Genomic DNA, 19,655 nt, shown 5'->3' on the forward strand with positions numbered 1-19,655 from the left:
CTGTGAGAGGGATCTTGGAGTCCTAGTGGATAACCATTTAGATATGAGCCAGCAGTGTGCAGCAGCTGCTAAAAAAGCCAACACAGTTCTGGGCTGCATAAACAGAGGGATAGAATCAAGATCACGTGAAGTGTTAATGCCATTTTATAATGCCTTGGTAAGGCCACCTTTGGAATATTGCATCCAGTTTTGGTCTCCACGATGTAAAAAAGATGTTGAGACTCTAGAAAGAGTGCGGAGAAGAGCAACAAAGATGATTAGGGGACTGGAGGCTAAAACATATGAAGAACGGTTGCAGGAACTCGGTATGTCTAGTTTAATAAAAAGAAGGAATAGGGGAGACATGATAGCAGTGTTCCAATATCTCAGGGGTTGCCACAAAGAAAAGGGAGTCGGGCTGTTCTCCAAAGCACCTGAGGGTAGAACAAGAAGCAATGGGTGGAAACTGATCAAAGAAAGAAGCAACTTAGAACTAAGGAGAAATTTCCTGACAGAACAATTAATAAGTGGAATTACTTGCCTGCAGAAGTTGTGAATGCTCCAACACTGGAAATTTTTAAGAAAATGTTGGAAAACCATCTGACTGAGATGGTGTAGGGTTTCCTGCCTGGGCAGGGGGTTGGACTAGAAGGCCTCCAAGGTCCCTTCCAACTCTGTTGTTATATTATATATTATATTACAACACAACTGACATACACAATGTAAAAACAGCTGCACTTCACCCAAAATGAAGCAGGAACCTCACACAGCCACAAAAGCAGGAACCTCACACAGCCACAGATGGGGCGGGGGGGCGGGGGCAGGGGCAGGGATCTTTGCTACCGGTTCTCCGAACCACCCACCGCCATCGCTACCGGATCGGGTGATCCAGTCCAAACCGGGAGCATTTCACCCCTGGTGTGTGTGTTTAGTTTCTGCTGCAAGACAGTCATATAGGAACATAACACTTCTGAGTGCTGACAAAACTTTTCCCCCAAGTTTATAATTGTGGAAGGTTATTTTGTTTTAAGGAGCAGGAAGGATATGTAACAGAACCAGCATGGATGGCAGGGAACTCTTTTGAGACATAAACCCTCTGTCAAGATGTCCACCTGGGTTTTAATTGTTGCTGTTTTTCAGAATGTTGTGTTGTACTGTTTCCTTTAACCGACTTCAGTCTTATAGAAAACAATGCATGTCATTTTAGGCAAAGCACTGTCTCTGTTCTGAATGGTTTCCTTAAATTGTATTGGAGCCAATTAGCATTAGAACAAAGGAAGTAAGCATTTGTAATGTGCTTAAAGTCTTACGCAGCTGGTTTGGTACATTAGGCAAGTGCAGATAAAGAGTTCTGATGTGAATCAGATTGAAGAAATATTCAGTTCAGCAATCTGCTTGCCACACTCAGGTGCTTCCCTAAAGAACTTCCATAATGTTCTCTTCTGTATCAACCATCATTAGGTTACTAAGAGTCCTCTACAAATTCATCTAACACCTCTAGTAATTAAAATTACTTTTAATTTGGGTTATTAGCCATATATTGTGATGGCCATCATTGCAAGCTTTATGCAAGACATACTAATGTTTAATAATTTACCTCAACATGGCTAGCCAAAACTGTACAACAGTTTGCAATTGCCCATGTATGTAAATTTCTGTATAGCGTGATCATAAAAATTGTTAAGTTTTGGAAGCCTTGCTATGTCTTGGGAGCCTAATAATATTTGAGCAGAAATTTTGCCTTGCTTGAATGTGTTGTCAATCCACTTCATTGGCTGACACTGAATTCCAATAGTACCAGAAAAGGAATTTCCATTTCTCTGTTTAGCTCCTCTACTTCTATTATGACTCTTTTTAAAGCAGACAATAGATGGGATGCAGAAGGCTTTTGCAATTCTTTATATTTAAACATTAAATAAAACACAATGGTAAAAAATGATTTAGATGAGGGTGAGAAGATTTTAAAATTATTGTTATTCCACTTCAAATTTGAGCACATATAAAAAGCAGGTGTCTAATTTTCAATGAATGGGTTTTCCAAAGTTCCAAAGCATTGCTACAGAGATAGCACCAAACCTTCGAAGTCAATTACTATCAGGCCTAGCAGAAGAATAACATCAAACAACCTAGACAAAGTTCAGTACTCTATTTGCTTACATTGAGTAGAAAGAATCTTGTCAGACTAAACCTTTACTAATCCCATCCCAAGTGATATATCCTGGAAGACTCTGGGGCACGGGTGTCAAACTCACCATGTCATATTGCCATCACATGACGTTGCATGATATTTTCCCCACTCGTGGACGTGGGATGGGCATGGCCAGCATGTGACGCATCCAGACCTTGGACCGCCAGTTTGACACCCCTGCTCTAGGGAATGGCTATCCTAATTCTGTTCAACTGTATCAGCTTTGGGCTGTGTTGTCTTTTGCCTGGCCCCTCCCTGAAATGCACACTGTCTTTCCTATCACTTTCCTGTAGCCCATCACACTACATCCCCTTCATAAGCACAATCTGTCACAACTACATTTTTTATGAAACTATAAATAGAACATCTCAAAAACTATATAATATTTCTGGGCAGGACATAGGAGCAAGCCATTAGCAAAGACGGCCTAAATAAGGTTGATCTAATTACAGGGTTCAAGAATCCCAACCTTTCCAGCTTTGTGGAGTAATGGAAAGAGATGCAATGATTCCTCATGAGTGGTTGACAAGCACGCATGTGTGCAGCTGCATTTGCACACACTGCTCACACTCATGCTCACCTGCCATTTCACTTGTTCATGGCCCACTCGTAGGCTGCTGCCCAGAGGTTGGGGACTCGTGGTCTAGAATATACCTGGGAGTCAAGGATTGTATATTGCGGGTTTTTATGTTTTCAATTCTTGAATGCCACTTAGAATTACCTGTGTGAAATGAGTTGAAATCATATAAATTAATTGGTTAAACAGATAATCTTTATTTTTAACTCAGGGAATGTCTTTCTTCCTTAATGGGGCAACTAGCACTACTAAACAAGAGAAAATATTTTGATAAATTTAGTGAGAAATGCTGTTGATATTATGGTATCATCTAGCCCACAGTGCATGACTAGAGCTGTAAAAGGAGAAAATATTATTTGACTATTTTTCCAGTCTTCTAGAATATAAAGAAAATGATCAAATTATAGTCCGTTATAATTGTTACTGTTGAAATAAATTATTACTTGTCCTAAAAAGTGATGTTCTATAAAAAGTACTTTTTTCCCCAGAACTTTTTTCAAGCATTTTGTGCATGTTCTCTTATGGAATCATTAAGTTTTTGTGTTTGTGATTATTTATCCATATATCTTGGACTTTTTTTTACACAGTGAAGCTTCCAGGACTCAGGACATATGTGGATCCACATACATATGAAGATCCCAATCTGGCTGTTCATGAATTTGCCAGAGAACTGGAGGCTTCCAGCATAGCTATTGATAAAGTTGTTGGGGCAGGTAAAATATTAATAATAATAATCACTATGCCATATTATTCCAATTGCTATTGCAAACTTTTCAGATGTAGTCATTTTATTCACTAAAATTTCTTGTGTAACTAATCATTAAAGAATTTTGATCTTTCATTCTGCATTTAGAACATCATCCAGACCAGGGATGGGTTCCAAATCCCATTGCTACCAGTATGATTCAGTTTGGAAAATTCCAAAAGTTTTCAAATCAAAAGATGTTTTATGGCTCAGATATTTTTAATATAACCCAATTAATAGCGACACCATGAGTATGCTAGGTCAGGGGTGTCAAACTTGTGTCGTCACAGTGGCATCATGTGAAGTATTGTGATTTTTCCCCCTTAGCTAAACCAGGCGTGACGCAGCCCATTCAGTGGTGAAATCCTCCGTGGTTTGCCACTGGTTTGCTGCCCACACATGCGCAGTGCACACCAAACACATGCTGTGCACATGCATGCACAGCACATACCAAACATACATTGTGTGCATGCGCAAGCACGCTGGACACCAAATGCATGCTGCATGCACACACATGTGCAATGTGTGCCAAATGCACACTGCACTGAAACAGGATGCTTAACAAGCTAAGTAGAACAGTGAGGGGGAACAGCTGTGCCATGCTATTTAGATTCTCTAGAAAGCAGGAATCTAAATCCTGCGGCACAGTTGATCATTGAAAATACTGGTTCAGACAAACTGGTAGCTTTTCTTTACTACCAGTTCGCTGAACCGGTAGCTTTTATCACTACTGGTTTACCAGAACCGGTGTGAAACGATAGGATTTTACTACTGAGCCCATGGGTTGTGAGTTTGACAGCCCTGTGCTAGGTAAGTCATGGTATATTTAAATGAACCTTTTAGGTCACACTCCTGCCACATCCTAGTTTGTCCAGCTGGAGTATTCTTAGCACTTGTGTCAAAGACTTCTTCCTTCAGCCCAGTGATTTAGCTTAAAAAAAAAATCTGCCTGCCCAGAGTCAGGATTACAGAATTCAGCAAACCATATCCCAATTCTATTTATTATTATTTAATTTTGTCATAACAGTATACATAAACATTGTCATAAGTAAAAAACATATCATGAATATATATATATATGTATGTATGTATGTAAAGAATATGCATAGCTATATTAATTAGATATAATAAAGGGAACAATAGGACAGGAACGGTAGGCACTTTTGTGCTCTTATGCACGCCCCTTATAGTCCTCTTAGGAATGGGGTGAGATCAATAGTGGACAGTTTTTGGTTGAAGATTTTGGGATTTTGAGTAGAGACTATGGAGTCAGGTAATGAGTTCCAAGCATTAACAACTCTGTTGCAGAAGTCATATTTTCTGCAATCAAGTTTGAAGCGGTTGACATTAATCTTGAATCTATTTTTTGCTCTTGTAATATTGCGATTGAAGCTGAAGTAGTCATTTACAGGAAGGATATTGCAATAGATGATTTTGTGTGTTAAACACAGGTCATGTCGAAGTCGACGGAGTTGTAAGTTTTCTAATCCCAGGATTTCAAGCCTGGTGGTATAAGGTATTTTGTTGTTTTCGGAGGAGTGAAAATTTTTTAAAGAAAGTCATCTAAGTAAAATATTTCTGGACGCGTTCTATTGTATTTATGTCAGAGATGTGGTGTGGGTTCCAGACTGATGAGCAGTATTCAAGAATAGGTCTGGCAAATGTTTTGTATGCTCTGGTTAGTAGTGTAGAGTTTTTGGAAAAGAAGCTGTGTAAAATTAGTTTTACTACTTTTAGAGCCTTTTTTGTTATGTAGTTGCAGTGGGCTTTGGCATTTAGGTCATTTGATATGAGAACTGCAAGATCTTCGACAGGGTGAGGGTCGTCAGTAAGGTAATGACCATCAACTTTGTACTTGTTGATAGGATTCTTTTTTCCAATATGTAAGACTGAGCATTTGCTGGTAGAGATTTGGAGTTGCCAAGTTTTAGACCAATCAGAAACTAAGTCGAGGTCTTCTTGAAGGGTAGAAGTATTGTTAGTGGTATTAAATAGTTTGACATAGTCAGCAAAGAGAACACAATAACTTGAGATGAGGTCACAGAGATCATTTATGTATAGTATGAAGAACGTTGGACCAAGAACACTACCTTGAGGAACACCACTTTTGACAAGGAAAGGATTTGATATAGCGTTGCCAATTTTGACCACTTGTTGTCTGTTTGACAGGAAGGCATTTATCCAATTGTGAAGAGGTCCCGAAATGCCGTAGGATTTTAGTTTGAGGAGTAGTTTATCACAGTAGGAGTACTACTGAATCAAAAGCTTTGCAGAAGTCTATGTAGATTGCATCTATTGCTTTACCTTGATCAAGGTTGGTAGTCCATATGTTTTTGCAATGAAGAAGTTGTAAGTTACAAGACAATTTTTTTCTGAAACCAAATTGTTTATTAGAGAGAAGGTTGTTTGTTTCAAGGTGGAGTGTAATGGATTGGTTTATGATAGATTCCATTACTTTGCATGAGACACAGCATAGAGAAGGAGTAGCTGAAGGGAGTAGCTTTGCAACTCTGTAATTTTGCACAAAAATGGGGAACAATTTTAATGAGAAGTCACTTTTCAACCAACAGATCTCTAGATAATCTGAAAGGGGGGGGGGAAAGCTGACCAGAAAAAAAATATAAAGAACAAAGCAATGCAAAAAGAACTCATACACAATTCTGCGTAAAATCAATCTAACTAAACTGTGTAAATTCATGGCAGAGAGAATGGTTTAAGGGAAAGATGTCGTGATGCAGACCTGTCTCTGCTTTTCTCTAAGTTCTCTAAAAAGCAACATTCTCACAGTTGAGAATGAGAGATTCATGAAGGCTTCCTGGAATGAATTTTACTTCCTTACTTACTGAGTTATCTAGCCTAGCATTGATAGATTATCCTGTTCTCACTAATGAAGGTTTCAGCACAAAAGATTTCAGCTCATGTAAGGCATTTGTCTTACTGGAGCAGGAAAAAGAATGTCAAGGAAGACTCTGCTGAACAAGGATTTGATTTAGAGCATACTTAACTGGGAAGAAAAAACAATTACATCTACTATTACCCCATGTTCAAATTGTCACCAAAATGGAAGTGGTTGAGGCAGGAAGTGCCTAAATTGATAGAAACAACCCAGATCTTCTGGGTAGATTGAAATAATGTAATATAGCACATGATTTATCTGTATGCATCTATAACCTTCTATTCCATACAGTTCAGATTGAAACTAGACAAATTGCTCTTATATGGGCTTGTAATATGAACCAAATTTTAAAATTTTTAAAGAAAGTCATCTAAGGTTCTTGCTTGGACAGCAGGGTTCATAGAGCCTTATCTTTCCCTAAAACACCGGATGGGGAAAGTCGGTCCTTTTTAATTTTTTATAGATCATAATAGCTCATTGGATCTATGACAGATATCCGAGACTAAGAGACTATGTTGAATAATATATTCATCTGATTGAAGATCATCAGTCACTTCCCATTTACTTGCTTCCTTTCCTATCTTCAGAACGCCTATGGCTTAATAGAGTGTAAATGCATAAAGTCTCAGCAGGTGGCAGCATCTGGCTGACCTTTTTGATGCTCAGCAGATAAGCAAGGTTAGACCTGGTTCATATGAGTTAAATGATCTCTGGAGAATATCAGGCTGCAAATAATTTAACAAGAAGTCAGTGGCAAATATTTCTGCACTGTTGCCAAGACAGCTGTCTGGTTATGTCATGTAATCACTAGAATTCAGGCATAACTTGGCAGCATGTTTGCTTTTTTATATCCATACTGCAAGATGTGAGTTCACATGCTGAATTCCCATATTTTGTTAATCACATTGATCACATAATTTAAAATAAAACCTTAAATGTGTATACCATATTCTAATGAAGTACTTTAAACCAGAGAGCATTGTTGAACTGAACTGCAGCTGCCTCACATGGAGACTGTTAACAACATTAAATTCCTAATAATGCTTGTGATAATGAAGTAGTCATTTATTTATGTATAGTGTAGTATAGATGAAATTGCATCACAAGAAATGACATGATTGCAAGATTTAAAGTCAAGACTTTTTTAAAAAGTCTTTAACAGAAGTAAATAGTGAATTATAAGTGAACCTAACATAGTTACTATTGCAGCCTGTATTTGAAAATACTAATGGAATTATTTACCAAGTATTTATGAAAACCAAACACTGAGACTTGTCTTAAACATAAACAGAACAAAAATATGGAAGATAAATGTTTATGGTACCTATGTATTTTTGTAACCAGAATCTATGATTCTCAGTAAATTATACTCTTAATGTGATAGGTAGAAGACCATTATTTAGGTACAACTAAAACATTTTAATTATTACTTTTTAATAAATATAAATTATATTTAATCATTTTATTTATCCATTCTTCTGTCATGACACTATCCATCTGTGGATACATCTTTATATAGTTCTATATATAGTATAGATACTATATATATAGTTCAACATTTATGTAAGTGATCTAATAATTTATGTCATAGTTGTTATATAACCAAACAACCATGTTTGGGCTATATTCAGGAAAATATGAGAAAGGATTAGAAAAGACACACACATCCCATCCAAAGCCAACAGATGTTTGGTTAGAATATGAGGTATTTAGTGCTAGGCTTCTAGAATTAAAAAAGAGAGTTGTGAAATACTCTTATATGGGGAAATATCATTCTCTATATTCAGGCAACTTCCCAATCAAAAATAATAAGAAAGCTTTAAGCATGTACAAGGCTTATGAAAAAAAAAAAGACTGGGCTTTATGAAAGATCAAGAAAAGTAGCCTTGAACTCATTAATATAATTTACTACATACAAGTATAAGGAGAACATCTCAAGGGAAAAGAAAGCCCACTTGATAAACATCAAGCTTCAAAATGATTGTAATTTTCTACTGTGCTATGTTCATAGCTAAATTTGTGCAGACTAAAAATATCTGTTCTGACTATAACCCAGCTATAGGCACATAGTGATAACAGTTTAGGTGTTAAAGGTATTAAAATCTTAACATAAATAGCTAGGAGAGTCTTCAAAATATAACACCAAGCTTGCACATAATTTGTTCCAAGTACTTGATATACAGTATTTTTTTTGCTTCAACCTGTATAATATTGAGTTTCAATTTTCAATTCTCAGTAAATTCTTCTAAATTAATGGCATTTACTTAATGTTTATATTTGACTATTGATCTTAATAAATTATACAGGCAGACATGATTTCATGTAAGGTCAGATACCGGTAAATTTTGTTCTTGTTATTGTTTTTGTGGTCTCTTGAACGCATTATATTATCTCTTATATCTTCAGTTAAAAAAAACAAGTCTTCCCATGACTCTTAAAACAAAATGTTTTTTTAAATTTACCATCATGCACAAGCATTTTTATATGCACACATCACAAAGTTTGTTTTATCAGATTACTTAACAATTTACATTATGTTGTTGAACATCACTGTTCACTTACAAGAATTTTATAAAACTTTGCATGTTGCTTAAAATATATGTTTGAAACATCTGTTCTTACTCTGCTGGAATGCTGCAACTAAGGTAACTTATCTCTAAGGTAGAGATTTGACATTACATTAGATCCATAAAATACATATCTCAAGAAATAGAAATGTTTCAAGCGGATTCCAGAATTGGGCATCTGGACTATGTGCAATATTCCAGAAGAGTAAAAAGCCACAGAGTATACAATGTAGACTGAAAGTGTAGGTTTCTGAACCAGTTAATCTGTCATGATCTCTAGCTAGAAATTCAATTTTTTTCTGTTTGCATTTACTGACAGGTGAGTTTGGAGAAGTATGTAGTGGCCGCCTAAAACTTCCTTCCAAAAAGGAGATATCAGTTGCAATAAAAACCCTGAAAGTTGGTTACACAGAAAAACAGAGAAGAGATTTCCTTGGAGAAGCAAGCATCATGGGACAATTTGATCATCCCAATATAATCCGGTTAGAAGGCGTGGTCACCAAAAGTAAGTTAACTGCTGAAATAAACAATATTTAGCAGAAAACATTTTGAAAGATCTGCTTGAAAGAAAAGTTGCTCAGGCCTATTTTCATTGGGTATCTGAATTTAAAGGAAAAACATCCCCCCTTCTTTTCTTTTGATGGCTGGTAGTATGCATGGAAAGGGCAATTTGACTGCAGTTACTACTCAGCTCACAATTTTAAACTTGTTTGCAACCAGTATTATTTCATTAAACATATCTGAACTGCTCAGCCAACTTGCATGTCACTAATATTCCCACACTACTTAGATGTGTTTTGTTTTTTAGATTTTTATTCCACCTTTATTGCTTTGTAAACACACATATTACTCCTTTTGTCTTTGCCTCACAGCAAGTATGTGAGATAGGTTGGGCTAAGAGAAAATGACTGGCCCAAAGTCACTAAGCCTGATTTGAAGCCTAAGTATGGACTAGAACTCAGTCTCTTGGTTTCTAGCTTACTGCTGTTCCTTCCTGTACCTTATCCTATGCTACTATCTGTTGAACTATCTTTAAGGCATCTTTGCATAGTTTGCATCTTGGATCCTGTCAGGTATACCACTGATTCTATGGATTTGATGCCTAATGCCTGTTCTTGTGTTGCTATGGTCAATGACTCTGTGCTATCTTTTAATCAGACGTTCCAGCCACCTTCCCAATGGCTGCCATTTTCAGCTATCACTAGACCATATATTCCATGCAGGGTCTTGTTTGTTATGGTACTATACTATACTATGGTACTTGTCTTGTTATGGTAGTACCTCTGCTTGATCTTTCTCCCATGTCTTGGGCATTGTTTCAACAGTTCATGTTTGGGTGCCAACTTGGATTCTGTAAGTTTTGTATAGACAGGATTTTTACCACTCACCTGACTCTGCCTGCCCATTTTCTAGCCAGTTATGGTCTCTGGGTGATGGAGAGAATCATTAGCTTCTGTTAGCTATAGAATATTTGCTACATTTTCCTCGTCTTGTCTTTTTGAAATATTTGCGTTAGAGTGTCTTGTATCCATTTCCAAATTAGCTGCCCCTCTTTTATTTTTGATCTTTATAACGCTTAAAGCTACAATGAAATCTGCAAATAAGTCAGCCTTTTAAAAATGCCATTATTGTCAGTGGAAACTTTTTTTAAAACCATGGCATATATGTTAGGTTTTAATTTTAATCTGGGCAGAGTCTCAACACTCAGAATTTTGCATACATTTTCAAACAGAAGATAATATATGCTATGCCTTTACCATGTCATGTAATTTAGCTAAAATGCTTGCAATTAGTTGTGGGTAAAATAGACTATAATGCAATGCAGCATATAGTTTGAGCTATAAATACATTGGCATTGTTCATAGAATGCTTATACTTGACTGCAGCTCCTGAATGCCACAATATTCTAGTATTATAAAATGAAAATATTGTAATATCCAAAGAAATATGGTGAAATATCCAAAGAAGTGCAATATTTTCAATGTTGTAGCTTAAATTTATACTGAAATACAATTTTAGAAAATGAAGAACCCTGCTATGAATCCCTTGTAGATTTTAAAATTATAATGTGCAGTGTACACCCTCCTGTGGTAATAAAGATGATAATGTTATACAGTTGTCATTCAGTATTAGAAAGTACTGGATTCTGCTCTGACATTGATTGCTCTTAAACAGTTGCAGGCATTCTGGCTAGACTTGGAAAATCATACTGCATATTACCTCACGGTGTCAGCATCTGGCAAATATTTGAAGAGCTATATTCAGGAAGCAAACAAAAAAACTAATAATTGAACTTTGTAATACTTTAATTTCATACTCAGCATTTATTTGAACAGCAGTAATAACTGAAAGGATAAATGTAGCAAATATGAACTTCCAACTGATGACTTGCCACGGGTGTTGTTGATTAGTATATTGATAAAATTACATTCCTTATTGGTAATATTGCCACAAAAATAATAATATTTTGGAAAACAAACTGAATATATAAAATATTTAAAAGTTTAATTAAATTGCTAGAATTATATTAATTATATCCCTACATGGTGTTTACTAGAAACCCAAAGAATAATGTTTAAATATGGAACTCATCACTATTTTGGAAATTCTCCATTGATGTACAAGAAGAAAATTTACTCTTGTTAATGGAGCTATTTGTTCCCTTATGAGTCATTGAGACCTATTCTATTTCTTCCATTTCTCATATTCATGCTTATATCCACCTTAGCCTCAGGCCTCTCTTCTTCTCACCCACAACTAATATACATATTGTTATAAACTTTAGTTCAGTGTCTTTAGCACCATAACTATTTTATCTCTTTTTTGTAGTAATATAGAGTTTCTCCAGTTTATTGGTTCAGTACCTCTTCTCTAAATTACTTCTTTCTTCAAATGCATTATAGCAAGGGTCCCCAACTCCAAGCTGCAGCCCCTACTGGGCAGTGGCTTACTTAGAAATGGACCGTGTGAGTGATTGGTTGGAATGGACGTGCACACAGCTCAACTTGTGCGAGTGGCAGGATAGCAGACCCTCATGCATGTACGTGCTGGCATCCCTATCACACACATTGAGATGTGCACATGCATGCTGGCATGCCACTTGCACAAGAGTTGTGGGCACATGTGCACCATTGGCCGGTCTCACGGGGTTCAGTTTTCCTCTCTCCCATAGCCAGGCCATCAAGCCGTAAACATTGGGCACTGCTATATAATGGTATTCATACATAATGCATACACAATCGTTTAATGATGGGAGAGACATTTTGCAGAGGCTCTTTGCTTGTGTGTCGAACTTTTAACTATATGTAGAAAAAGGGTCATGACCTCAGGTTGCAGACCATAAGACTTTGGGACATGTCTTTCAGAGTCTTTCCAAATTTGCCATTAAAATATTATTAAAAGAATAAGAAGATGAACTTTTTAGATATATGATGTAGGACCCTACTGAAATCCTCATCATGTATTTCACTTAGTTTCAGCATATTTGTTTCTATCCTGTTTTGGGTGTACCAGTCTCCTCACTCCCCACTCAACATTCTAATGAAAGGCCAAATGCAGGACTCACTCAAAAAAAAAAAAAGTTGTGAGTACCTCAGATGTACTTTACAATACAACCAATCAGTGGGCAATGGTGAGTATCCTGTTCCTCCAGAAACCTGTTACTATATATAAGTAGTTATTTTCTGTTATTTTTTTTCCTTGCTGCTTTCGCTCATCGGTGTGTTTCCCAAGTTCTTATTTCTTAGTCTGTTGCAATATTTTTTCTCTTTCTTATGAGATTATTCTTTTAATGTAAAGGTAAAAGTTCCTCTCGCACATATGTGCTAGTCGTTCCTGACTCTAGGGGGTGGTGCTCATCTCCATTTCAAAGCCGAAGAGCCAGTGCGTCCGAAGACGTCTCTATGGTCATGTGGGCAGCATGACTAAACGCCAAAGGCGCACAGATGCTGTTACCTTCCCACCAAAGGTGGTCCCTATTTTTCTACTTACATTCTTTTACATGCTTTCAAACTGCTAGGTTGACATAAGCTGGGACAAGCAACGGGAGTTCATCCCGTTATGCGGCACTAGGGACTATTCTTATAGTGTCTCCCTAACTTAGCTTTCTTAACTCTTTGCACTTCTCAGAAAAATTTCTAAACCATAGTTCCTTGCCTACTCACAAAACTTTTTTTGAGGGGGGGAAAATAACTATTAGTGATGAATCTATACTGTTAGCACTTACAGTCACAAACATGCCAGTAGATGAGCCTAATAAATATTAGGTACATTCTAAAGATGTTTGTTATAGGCAAAAGTAAAAGTGAAAATAAGAAAATACTCTATATTATTTTTGGCTTTCAAATTATTTTTGTGAAAAATGTTTTGAGTTATCACTAAGTTTTTAAAAGCTGGATATATTTTTCTTCTGTACTGATACATTATAATGAAAAATCTTCCAGTGCTTTTGAGTTATATTTTACCGATAATTATGTAATCCTTAAAGTTTGGCTGGAATTATTTCAAAGAAATAGAGGAAGTTTGTAGATTATCCATGGGTGTTCTTTTTGAAAGGAATGTGCCAACCATACCTTCCTATATGATACATATGATTAATTGGCATTGGGATTTTCTGTGGCAAGCCAAATTTTGATGGATAGCCTTTACAAATAAGCTATTCATGCTGATTGCACATTATGGGATAATTCTTAACAACTTTCATGGCTGTCATCTGTAGAAAACTCTTAATTGGAACATTGGCACATATACTGTTCAGCAGCTGTGTGGCTTACTGCTCACTAGAGATATGATAAGGTGCACAGGCTAAAGAAGAGTTCAGCCTATTTTTCCAACACTGAATTATTCCCCTGTTTCATATTTGTTTCTATGCTAGTCTCCTATGCTAGTCTCCAAGGTGCTTTATAGACAGCACTTCTAACAGCCAACACACATGTTCTGCTTAGTTTAGTAATAATTTACAGCAGGTTTTAGTATAATAAAATTTAGAAACACTGTTGAAACAAGTTGTTATCATATAAATGGCTACATTTTGATAAATGAACATAGTATGTTTCTCTAAAAATAAGTTGGGTTACCTTGGAACATGTGTTTCTGATTGCTTGTTCATTTCCAGCTTAAATATGTGAAAATCTGCTCAGATAGGATAAATATAAAGAAGGAAATGTGTATTTAATAATTTTAAATGATTTTCATTATTTTATTAAATTATATTTTGGATATTCTTATTGCATTGTGGCATTGTATTTTACACAATTTTATCAAAAAGTACTATACTTTACTAAAAAAAATAAAACTCAATTGCATTTTAGTTAGTTGTTTAAATCATTTATGAATATTTTTAAGTTTTTTAATCATATTAAGACATGTGAGAGTTATTACATACTCTTTGTTTCTCCAAAAATATTCTTGATTTTATCCAAAGAAAATTGAGATGGAATACAGCAATATATGGTTGAAATGATTTTAAAACATGCATAATTTCCCAATTATGCTAAATTCTTTCCTGGCTGAGGTATAAAGACTGTGTTTCTGTGATAAAATTAAAATTAATTAATGAAATTAATGAAAAAATAAAATGAATTAAACTTAAATTAGTGGTTTAACTTTATCAATCCAGATGCCTAGAGTCATTTAAAAAAAGTTTCCACTGAAAGAGCAGCATACTGCAAAAACAGTCCATAATTCTGGCACCTGGTTTCAGATGAAATGTAATTATTAATAAATCAAGTCAATACCATACTACACTCAGGTGTTTTTATGGATAATGAATTGAAAGTGGTGAATAAGAGAAACCTTATCCCAAATGGGCTAAAGCAGTTGCTAAGTGGAACACATGTATGTATCTTGGGAGGGAGGAAGTTGGTTCCCAGGCCATAACTTACATCAGACTTGACTAGAAACATTTGAGTTATGGGCTGTTGTAAAGATTCATTGAAGCATAATCATGGCAGTGTTTCTTCACAAAAGGCCACATGAAAGAACTGTGTTCAGTTGTCATTAGGCAGTGAAAAGACTGTTAAAATAGAGGATGTGAAATGCTATTCCTAAACTACTTAGCACTTGGGATAATTAAACATAGCACTTTTGCCATTGGCTAATTAGTCATAGTGGAGCATGATGGCACTCTGCTATGGTAATCTTTTGTCCTTACATAACCAGAACTTTCATCTTCATTTGCTAACAATAGCAATAATGTCTTCTATATTAGTGTCTAAGGCATGAGAATTCATAGAATACAGAGATGCTGATTTTTTTTTTCTTAAATCGGAGCTTTGAGAATCAAACAAACAAAAGGAAATTTACGAAGAAACACTTGGTATAAGGCATCAGATTATACACCCTTTAAAAAGTTGTTTTAACAATTTGTAAGTTTGTTTCTGTCCATTTTGCATCAAATGCAGAATTGATAATCCAAATGTATCTTTGTATGAAATTCCATGGCACATAGTTCTCTCAGTGAATAGTTTAGAACAAAGGTCCCCAACACCCAGGCCTGTTAGGAACCAGGCCGCACAGCTGGAGGTGAGCAGCAGGTGAGCAAACGGAAATGAAACCCGTGGTCCGTGAAAAAAAAAATGTCTTCCACAAAATTGGTCCCTGGTGGCATAAAGGTTGGGGACCATTGGTTTAGAGCTAATATTTGTATTATTTTGTGCATTCTTTTTATAGAATAAACATACATATTAACAGTACATGTGTATTTATGAACATTTGGTTAATATATGTTATATATAGGAATAAAATTCAGAAAAATAGAGGCTTAAATTGTCATTAAGTTCATTCTGGATTGCAGATAGGTTTAGATGGAAATTTCTACTTAATTACTATACCTAAAAATCTTGAAAGTTTATGCTATAATATTATTATAGATATTACCATATTTCATCTGTTTAAATTTGATCATTTTTTAATAATTTTAATTATGCTATATTATATATACATAAATAAATGATTGCTTCCATAAATCTATTCATCATTATGGTTTTGCTTTACTTTTGAACTATTATAATTTAAACAGATTTTTCAATTACCAAATAAAGGTTTAAAAAAAGCAATAGCTAAATAAATATTATATTTATTTGATAGCTAAATTATAACTTACTGTAATAAAAGGTACTGATAGATTTTATTACTTACTGTAATAAAAAGTGGACTCTTTGTGTAGAGACCTCATCCTCATGTTAATATAATTTCTATAAATGTGACATAATAAATGTGGAGAAAATATAATGCAATTTATCAAGATATATAGAGATGGAATGTTGAACTTGTATACACATGCCCACTATATCCATTTCTTGCAGCCAAAAGCAACCTCCAATTTTGGAATATTATGGAATATTTTATCATGTTTTCAATATTTTGCAGAATTTTTCAATTTTGACTTTTTTAATACAGCCATGGTTATACAATTAATTGCTTTGTTTAATACACTTTTCAGGTAAACCTGTCATGATTGTTACTGAATATATGGAGAATGGTTCTTTAGATAGCTTTCTCAGGGTAAGTGACTTTTTGATATCATCCTATAATTATCTGAAATTATTTTTTTAAAAAATTATCTTCCACTATCTTAAAGAGATAAATATCTAGATAAATGGAACCTCAATTATTTTGAAACGTTATTACTTTTTATGAAAAGAGTGATAAAAATCAAGCATCACTGTCAACAAAGCAAAAAAAAAAAAAAGGTCAAGATCTAAGTCTATTCTTTTATAAGCATTATTAGTCTTTGCATATATTAAGTCTTTGCATATATCATAATGTGCACAAGTTTCTGTGAACTGTCCAGACATGAAGTTCTATTTGCAACTACAGCTTTTAGAAGAATGGTAATTTACACCATCATTTTACACCAGACCATTTTATTTATTTCATACAGTGTTTGGTTTTTTTTTTTTTTGTTTTTTTTTTTAAAGTTTTATTTTGACATTCTTATCCAATAACATATCCAATAACATATTTAATGTACCCTCATATACAATTAATCGGATTTGCCCGGTCACCACCCCCTTCCTTTTCCTTTTACTCTCCTTCTTTACCTTCTTCTACTTTCCATAACCATCCTCCCCCTCTCTTATCTACATCCTCTACTCTTTCCTCCGTACTCCTTTCTTCTCCCTCTTCCCCTCTTCCTTCCTTCCTTTCCTCCTCCTCCTCTTCTCTTTCCTCCTTCTCTCTTCTACTCCTTCTTTCCCTTCATTCTAAAGTAGTAACCAGGCAGGTCCGATCTTACATTAATTATACATCTTCAATCAACTTTGTACATTAACTATCAATCCATTTTCTACCCCTCCCCTCCCTTCCCTTCCTCCCCCACCCCCAGGACTTCCGAGAACCGAGTACAGGGTATAAAACTAACAACAAAAATTAAAATCTAGCACAAATCATAATCCATAGTCATTCCTTAAAACCTCCACTCCTTCCAAAGACAAAGAAGATACTTTTCTTCCACTCCATTATATATCAGACCATTCCACTCCTAGAATTCTCAAAGTTTCCAATTGAGTTAGTGTTTATTCTTGAATAAAGTACGTAGTTTTAATATCCAACCTTCATCAATCAATATCAAAACAACGTTCCATCTTCCAATATTCACCAAGGTTTCTTCTAAAATGTCTTTCTTCCTTAGCAGTCTCTCAAAAATAGTTCATATTTCCAACTTAGTTTCTTTAATTTTTCTGTCCAACCTTCAGGGGTAAGCAATAGTCCATCTTTTCACATCTTTAACATTTATATATACAACAAATAATATTACAAATATCCAAAGTGTCAATTGTAATAATTAAAATCTTCACTTTACCTTACTTATGTCAAATAACATTGTTAAAATTACACCTATAACATCCAAAATATATCTATTATAACAATTACATTCTAATTAACATTACATCCATCTCTTAAATATAATATTTAATCCAAGTTCCTAAATTTTACTATCTATCCTCCAAAATTAAACAATATTCCATCTTCCTATTCCTTTATACCTTTAATATATCATATAGTACCCCTAAAATTACACATTTATATCCACAATAAATCATTTACAAAAATTAACCATAATCATATAATAAAATTAAACATTCTCCTCCTTCTTCTATCGTACACATTTTCAACCATCTATTCACCATTCAACGTAACATCTGTTAAGAAAGAATTCCCAATCTTTAATACATTAGTATAAAAATCTCGTGCTTTACAAATTGTATTGAGAAAATACTTTCTTCCTTTATAATTCAGTGTTAAACCTGCTGGAACCTCCCATCTAAAATATATCTGATGTTTCTTAAGCTCATCCACCAGAAAGGCAAATTCTTTTCTCTTTCTTAACATTTTAGGAGGAATTTCCTTCATCATTATTATATCTTGTCCTAATATTTGAAATTTATTTTTATAAAATGCTCGCAAAATTCCATACCTAATCCTCTTATTTGTAAAATAAATAACCACATCTCTCGGTAAACACTTCTGCCTTGCCCACCAGGAATTAACACGATAAATTTTTTCAATATTAACTTCAAAATCTTCTGGTTCCATTCCCTCTATCTGGGCAAAGGCCTGAATAAAAATCTCTTTCAATACAGTGTTTGGTTTAATATCAGAATCGCTAAGCATTTAAACTTAGATTTCATTTTAGATGAAATTCATATTGTTTGAAGATAGATAGATAGAGATATAAATAAATAGATGATAGATAGATAGATAGATAGATAGATAGATAGATAGATAGATAGATAGATAGATAGATAGATAGATAGATAGATATGTGTGTGTGTGTGTATGTATCAAGATTATGACTCAAGCTTATATATATATCTTGAGTCATAATTTCCATTTTAATTCTAGAATAAATTCCACATACAAATATCTGGAAAGAATGGATATTCTGCATATTGGTTACATTCATAGAATACTCTTAACCTAGTTACTTGAGAGCAATTACTTTACAGATTTACACAATATATTGTAGCCAGATGACTTTTTAAAAAAAATTTGAATTTATATCCCGCCCTTCTCCGAAGACTCAGGGTGGCTTACATTGTGTTAAGCAATAGTCTTCATCCATTTGTATATTATATACAAAGTCAACTTTTATTGCCCCCAACAATCTGGGTCCTCATTTTACCTACCTTATAAAGGATGGAAGGCTGAGTCAACCTTGGGCCTGGTGGGACTTGAACTTGCAGTAATTGCAAGCAGCTGTGTTAATAACAGACAGACTTAGTCTGCTGAGCCACCAGAGACTATAGTTTACCCAGCAGGTAAACTACAAAAAAAAAAATATGAAATCTTATCAATATTAATTTTAACATATTCTACAACTTCAGCTGTTATATCTATAATAGAAATATTTAAGTTTGCTAACAGCCATCAAGTTTTGCCAGAAAAAATGAAGCTGTATTAAGCTTATAGAAAAATAATACTGTGTCAAAGATCATGTTTAGATACAATGCTTTATTTTAAATCCATAAAATACATAATCTTAATTTATCAAAGTTCCCATGTATTATTTTAATGTAGGAAATTAAAATGAAAAGTTTTCATCAATCAGAGACATTTGGTTTGGGTTAGCCAACATTATGTTTCGACTATGTATGTGTAAGAGAGAGAGAGAGTACAAGTGAATGAGAGAGAGAGAGAGAGATGTCTTATTTGGCAATACCGATTCAATTTATCTTTGCTTTAACTGGTACATTTCTGCA

General features: G+C 34.7%; 1 protein-coding gene across 3 annotated transcripts in view; it reads left to right on the forward strand.

Annotated features, from left to right (window-relative positions):
• EPHA3 (EPH receptor A3) overlaps positions 1–19,655 on the forward strand; it is a 251,911-nt gene that overhangs the window by 210,622 nt on the left and 21,634 nt on the right. For all 3 annotated transcript variants that reach the window (XM_058185594.1, XM_058185593.1, XM_058185591.1), the window contains exons 10-12: positions 3,332–3,457; positions 9,272–9,457; positions 16,394–16,455. In XM_058185594.1, coding sequence (XP_058041577.1) covers positions 3,332–3,457; positions 9,272–9,457; positions 16,394–16,455 — 374 coding nt within the window. The remainder of the gene's footprint in view (positions 1–3,331; positions 3,458–9,271; positions 9,458–16,393; positions 16,456–19,655) is intronic.

Source organism: Ahaetulla prasina, chromosome 5 (genome assembly GCF_028640845.1).
Source record: "Ahaetulla prasina isolate Xishuangbanna chromosome 5, ASM2864084v1, whole genome shotgun sequence".
In the NCBI taxonomy this organism is placed as follows: domain Eukaryota; kingdom Metazoa; phylum Chordata; class Lepidosauria; order Squamata; family Colubridae; genus Ahaetulla; species Ahaetulla prasina.